At 33.1% G+C, this 7,096-nt stretch overlaps 1 protein-coding gene across 2 annotated transcripts in view; it reads left to right on the top strand.

The window, feature by feature from the left end:
* LOC127706751 (nuclear pore membrane glycoprotein 210-like) overlaps positions 1-6,889 on the top strand; it is an 84,489-nt gene extending 77,600 nt beyond the window's left edge. For both annotated transcript variants that reach the window (XM_052211409.1, XM_052211410.1), the window contains 3 exons: positions 1,489-1,605; positions 3,148-3,252; positions 6,364-6,889. In XM_052211409.1, coding sequence (XP_052067369.1) covers positions 1,489-1,605; positions 3,148-3,252; positions 6,364-6,497 — 356 coding nt within the window. In that variant the 3' untranslated portion in view covers positions 6,498-6,889. The remainder of the gene's footprint in view (positions 1-1,488; positions 1,606-3,147; positions 3,253-6,363) is intronic.
* Positions 6,890-7,096: the final 207 nt, after the last annotated feature.

A 7,096-nucleotide genomic window follows, 5' to 3' on the forward strand; every position in this document is an offset into this window, starting at 1 on the left:
TATATCGTTTGGTTTTCAATTCTAGTGTTTATATTTCATCATCATAGATGTATTTTGTCACCTGCCTAGAATTATTTTTTTTTTTTATTGTATTTGATCGGCAAACCCGGAATTACCCTTATCCGACCCCGGAATCTGATCCGGTATTGTAATCGTCTTTATTTCCAGTTTATGGCATCCATTGTTTTTCATTGTTTTTGTTAGTCAGAAACGATTTTACTCTTATTTACACATTACTTGTTGGCGATTTTCAGTATAAAGCTAGCGGTTGAACAAAATCAGCATCACTGTCATGAATAATAAAGATAAAATAAAATTTTGTGGTCGTTTGGAGGTTTTGGTCCCAAATTGAAAATTGGGAAAAACGTAGGGTATTTGCCATTGCCAATAGGAATGGTTCCGGTATTTGGACCCTGTGGAATACTAGAAAAAATCCCTGGAGGGTTATACGATCTCAATAGTAATATGGCTTTAAAATGACCATACTGATGGCTAAAAAGGTCGGCAAAGTTAATTTTTATTTTCTTTCAAATCGAAGGTCCGTCAGGCCTAGCTAGTAACAAAAACGAAAGTCTGATTGCAATAGTGGGAGGTCGCGGACCTCGGATAATTTGAACCTCCGAATATTATTTTCAATAGAATTTGACATCGTTCGTCATGTGCTTGTCATTAAAGGGAAGTAACTCTTGCACTTCCGGAACTGGTACCATAGGTACATGTAGAATACAACGTTGAGCCTGCCGCTGCGTAAGTGGCGGGAACAGTTATGTTTTCCAAAATATCACGATATGAGCAGGAGACAGAAACAATCGGTTATATAAGTCCTTGCAAAAACAATTAATAATAAATAACGAAAAATAACACGATGAAACCGACAGTCATGAAAACTGACTGTCAAAGAACACCAACAACCAACAATACTTCGTTTCTCTAAACACCAAGGGCCACTGGCCATAAACACTTCAACACATCAACAACCAACAGGATTTTTTATAATTGCCGTCCGACCCTGGTACATTTTTTTTAATGGAATAGCCCTTACTACATAATACAGATTAAGTACAAAATTTGGTGGTTACACTTTTACCATTCTTGAGTTATGTCCCTTTATAAACATAAAAATTGCTGAATTTTTCGTTTCTGTTCTCTAACTTTAGTTTGTCTCAACCAAATGTTATAAAACTTATACACAACCGTTCTAGAGTTATGCATGTTTACAAATAGAAAAATTGCTGAATTTTTTAGTTTCTGTTCTCTACTTAAGTTAGCCTCAACCAAATGTTATGAGACTTACACACAATGCTTATTACCACAAAACTCAGATCAAGTTCAAATTTGGGTAGCGTCACTTTTACCGTTCTTCAGTTATGTCCCTTTATAACTATATGATATGCAAGTGGGGGCATCATCTGTGTCCACATGTGGACACTATCCACATTTATTTTCTAATTATTTATAGAAGATAAATATTTATTTGATTATTTACAGATGATTATGGAGCACATAGAGGTTGGACAACTCTGATCAGACAGTTATTTAATAATTATCCATACTGGCTGTTTATGTTCTTCATGATATTTACCACAGCATTACTGGCACTTCTGGGTAAGTCCTGATTATGTCATGATATTTACCACAGCATTACTGGCACTTCTGGGTAAGTCCTGATTATGTCATGATATTTACCACAGCATTACTGGCACTTCTGCGTAAGTCCTGATTATGTCATGATATTTACCACAGCATTACTTGCACTTCTGGGTAAGTTCTGATTATGTCGATGTTAAGTTTTGTTTGTATTTACCTGACTCACACTATTGAATTTGTTGACAGATACTGTGGATTCATTATTATTCGTGGGACACCAATTTTGGTAGATTTCATAGGTAAAGGTTAACCACAAATATTAAATGTTCAACGAAGTCCAAATTTTCTGTAAGCTTGTATTCAAACTAGGGCAAAACCACAAAATCAATTCAATGAATTCAATTCATGAAATATGGTGACCACGAAAATAAATGAATCCACAGTAAAGGACAATTATAACACTGGCGAACTAAGTTTTGATGGTACATCGGAATCGGTGTGTTCTTTCTGTCCACGTGCTATTAAAGCAAGACTCCTCCTGAAGAGCTGGACAGATGTTTAAGAAACTTTACACACAACCTGAGGATCTGAATAAATGAATTTATCCTAGTGCTACATGTTAAAAGGGAGATATTTGATTTTAATTACTTCAATGTTGCAGCATGTAATATACTCATAAGTGCAACTCCTCAACATCCAAATGGATATTGGTAAAACTGAATACTACCTGAAGATGTGCATATAAATAAATATAATCCTGGTTCAATGTGTTAAAACAGAGATACTCTATTTGTACTCTTTTTACATGTACCTATTTTCAGGAATTTTGTATTGGCAATTAGATCGTGTGTATAAAATTTGGTGTTATTTTTTGCTTGTAGTGAATATGAGTTCCAATTTCAATTTTTACGTTATAAAACAGATCAATGTTACTGTTAATAGAATAACAATGATTATCCAAGCATCAAAAACAGAGGTCTGTTAGATATACATGTAGTTAGAGGTATTTTCAGATGAGAATGTTAATTACATGAAAAAACTTGTTTTGGCTTGGGTAATTATTTGTTATGTGTTGTCCTTTAATCCTTAATTGATTTTTTTTGCATTGATCACTGGTGTTGTTTTAATGGTTTCACAGTTCAATTAAAGTCATGCCAGGGATAATTTTTGTTTTTGTCCATATTACTCTTTCTTATCCTAAACTACTTAAACAGGTCGACAAAATTAAACCAAATTTACACAGATTTTTTATGCAGTTGTGCTTATATAATTTTAATAGCACAGGCAACACACACCTTGCTTTAAAGACTCACACATTTTTGTACAAACTATAATCAGTAATCATGGCCAAAATTGTCAACAGACTCCTTTTAGAAGTTATTTCCCCTGAACAATGATTATTATCCATTTTTTGCGTTTCTGTCAAAAAAGAAAAAAAGAAAAACAATTTTTTACCAGGAGAGTAATTCATGCTCTTAGGAGCCTCTTGTTATGGGATAATTGTTGAATTTGGTATACATTTTGTACATGTACATATGAAGTTTATTTGATTTATTCCAGGTTTTCATTATCTATTTGGAAAAAAATACACAGCTGTTCCAAATGCAGTATTTATACCTGGACCAGCTGGGGCTTCCTCACCTTACAACATACAAAATTTATCAGGTAAAGGTTTATTCATGTATACTGTTCAAAATATATCATATAGGTGATTACACACTTATACTCAGTTATGCATTACAGGTCTACACACTTACAGGAGCTGTTCACTGCTCTGCAACTCATTTTACAAAAAATCTTACATGAGAAAAAAATACGTGTAAGTCATGAACATTTCAGTATAACTTTACGATCAATTATTGTCGTAAGGTTTTTTGTGAAAAGAGCCCCTGGCCTTTAGATAGTCCGCAACAAAAGCATCTCCAGGGTAAATTTTTGAAGCTAATTTAGAATATTTTAATCATGGGGATCCTTTTAAGACATGCATTACCTCTTGTTATGCCTATATATGAAGTTAGTTCATGCATACAAGATAACTTATAAGTCAAATTATTGAACAAAGATTTCTTTATCATCATGGTGATTTCGTCATTAACCATTTGAAAAGCCTGCATAACTGTAATGGCAGCTTACAGAACATCATTATAAAATTAAGAAGATGTGGTATGATTTCCAATGAGACAATTATCCATCAGAGACAAACTGATGTAGATGTAAGCAACTATAGGTTACCAATAGGCTTCAACAATGAGCAAAACCCATACATTATACAAGAAGAAAAGCTATTAAATGCCCTGAAATAAGTAAAATGTAAACAAGAAAACCAACTAATGTATGTACAAAGCAATAAACGAAAAAAAAACAATTATGATAGACAGAGAACAACAACAACCACTCAATTACAGGCTTGTGACTTGGGAAAGTCACATACAGAATGTGGCGGAATTAAACATGCTTTCAAGCGCTCAACCCTCCCTCATAACTGGGACAGTGGTGTAAAAGCACAGCATTAGAACAAATCATTAAAATCAGTTGAAAAAGGCTCAACTAGGTTTTTGTCTCGCCTTGACAGAGTCAAAAAGCGAGACATAGGATAGCTGTTTCCTGCGGCGGCGGCGTCAGCAATGTATTAGTTTGTGATTAGGTCTAGTTCATGGTGAACCACTAGTGGTAGGTCAATGATATTTGGTATGCAGTTGTATTAGCATTGGCACATCTCATTACCATGGAGATTATTTGGCCCCGCCCCCTCAGTAAAGGTCTATTGACTTTGAAACTTTTCATAGTTTACATGTATTAGTTTTTGATTAGGTCAATTTATGGGGAACCACTAGTGTTAGGTCAATGATATTTGGTATGCAGTTGTATAAGCATTGGCATATCTCATTTCCATGGAGATTATTTGGCTCTGCCCCCTTAGTCATGGTCTATAGACTTTGAAAATTTTGCTAAGTTAACATGTATTAGTTTGTGATTAGGTCAGTTCAAGTGGAACCATTAGTGGAAGGCCAATGTTAGTTGGTGTTCAGTTGTATAAGCATTAGCACATCTCATTTCCATGGAGAATATTTGGCCCGCCCCCTCAGTCATGGTCTATTTACTTTGAAACTTTTGCCTAGTTTACATGTATAAGTTTGTGATTAGATCAGTTTAAGATGAACTGCTAATGTTAAGTCAATGATATTTGGTATGCAAATTTATTGGCATTTGCAAGTATCATTTCCATGGAGATTATATAGCCCCACCCCTGATCATGGTTCATTGACTTTGAAACTTTTACATAGTTTACAAGTTAATGTTTGTGTTTAGGTTTGTTTAAAGGGAACGACTTATAATAAGTCAGTGGTATTTGGTATGCAGTTGTATTAGCATTGGCACATCTCATTCCATGGAGATTATTTAGCCATGTACCTTCAGTCATGGTTCATCAACTTTGAATATTTGCATAACTTACATGTTAAAGTATTGCTATTTTAATTTCAACATTTACATTATCAAAATTACAAAAAGGCGAGACATATCTCTGTGATAACAGTTTATTTTACACTTAAACACTTAAATACCTTTTAACCTGAAAAAAACTACAAAACTGTCAATTTCAATTTGAAAAGTTATTAAACATCATGTAGACCTACTGATAGATAGACATAGTATTTTTGTAATCATCATTTAAACTTAAATTTCTTTTTCAAACCTTTATGGAGTTTTAAAGAAATTGACCAGAAGGTTCATCATAATCAAGAGATAGCACTCTGAGCACAATTTAGAATTTTGTTATTCATTTTTCTGCATTTTACCGAAAAAATGGACTTAGTTTTAGGTAGTCAACGAAACACATTTACACTGATTGCAGCAGTTATAGGCAAGACACAAGGTTTACAATTTTTCATATATTATGTTTAAAAATAGAAATTTTAGTTTATCTCAGTCAGGGGCATTACTTAAACAAGTAACTTTTAAAATTACCTATGCAAGTAATGTTGAAAACGAGGCTATTTTAGATATTACTTATATAAGTAACTTTTCTAAATATTATTTTTATAGGTGTCTAATTATACAGATTTTACTAGTTTTAACAAATTTTCACAGTCATTTGGGTATTTTTCCCATGAAATATAAAATCTAATCCTTCTGAAACACTAATTGCCTTTCTGACGCACTTAACTTTCATATCGAGGCTTCTGGATCAAAGATTGGCCTCTTGGGACTCTTAAAATATCACTTTCCTTGGAAATCTTGAAGGTAGACAGATATAAATAGATATAAACTTGTGAATTAATTAAGACTTGAAGTTATTTATAATTTGTAACCCAAAACAATTACATATGTTCCTTAAATAAGTGTTATTACTAATTCTTTCAAAGATGTATAAAATAACTTATTCAAGTAATATTTTTGTCATTATTTTTAAAGTAACCCTTTATCTCTATACTCCTCTCAATTCTAACAAATTCTTAATTTTATGATATAAAATAATGTAAAAATTCATGAAAACTACATTTAGTCCATGCTTCTATTGAAATTTAAAATAACTCTATTGAGTAATTTTATCATTTTTAAAAACAAAAATTACCTATATAAGTAACTAAAAAAAATTACTTGTTTAAGTAATGCCCCTGACTGATTAATTTCCAATCACAAATATCTGTTAATAATGATGTTAAAAGTTCATAGATTAAAGAAAATTTCAGGTTTCAATCAATATTCATGAAATTAAGAAGCATACCATTGATTATACAGAACCAACATATAATCTCTGAATTCATTTTAATGCAGGTTCACCGCCAGCGTATTCACCATCTAAATCACAATCACCATACCTCTGGTCACCAGGTTATCATCCTCAGGATGGGTCCAGTCCTGGACGACGGAGATCACCATACATAAACAGACCTGTCTCACCAATGTGATGAACATCTTTCATAGGAATAATGCTCATGTTATGTACAAATGAAAGTGATTTGCAGTTTCAGTAATGAACATAGTGCAAGTTAAAGTTGTCAGGAAAATGCAAGCATGAAGTCAAAAGTCTCAAAATCATGAAAAAAACTTGCATCTTTTCATCTTCTATGTTACTGGAGTATTTTTGGAGAAAGATCTTATCGCTATTTGTGCAGCTGGGACACTTGAACTATTAATGTCATACAACAATCACTTTTGCATTGTAGTGTCGGACATTTTCTTTTGTGACATCAAAATTTTATGGTAATGTTTGCAATGTCCAGTAATGGCGGACAAATAGCGATAAGGTGTATTGTTCTGAGGTGAAGGATGAAGATGGATTTTATGGGTTTGCTGGGATTGGGTTTTTTTTTTGGGGGGGGGGGGGGGGGGGGGGGGAACTTTGAAGTAAGATTACATAGAATTTGGTATACCATGCTTTGTTTAAACAAACAAATCAAGACATGTAATGATAATAAATTTATTCCTTTACATATGTCTTGTTGTTTGACATGAATTATTTTCAAAACTATACAGGAAGGTTTGGTAAGGATATTTTTATGCCCCC

Source organism: Mytilus californianus, unplaced genomic scaffold (assembly GCF_021869535.1).
Source record: "Mytilus californianus isolate M0D057914Y unplaced genomic scaffold, xbMytCali1.0.p SCAF_6, whole genome shotgun sequence".
Lineage (NCBI taxonomy): Eukaryota > Metazoa > Mollusca > Bivalvia > Mytilida > Mytilidae > Mytilus > Mytilus californianus.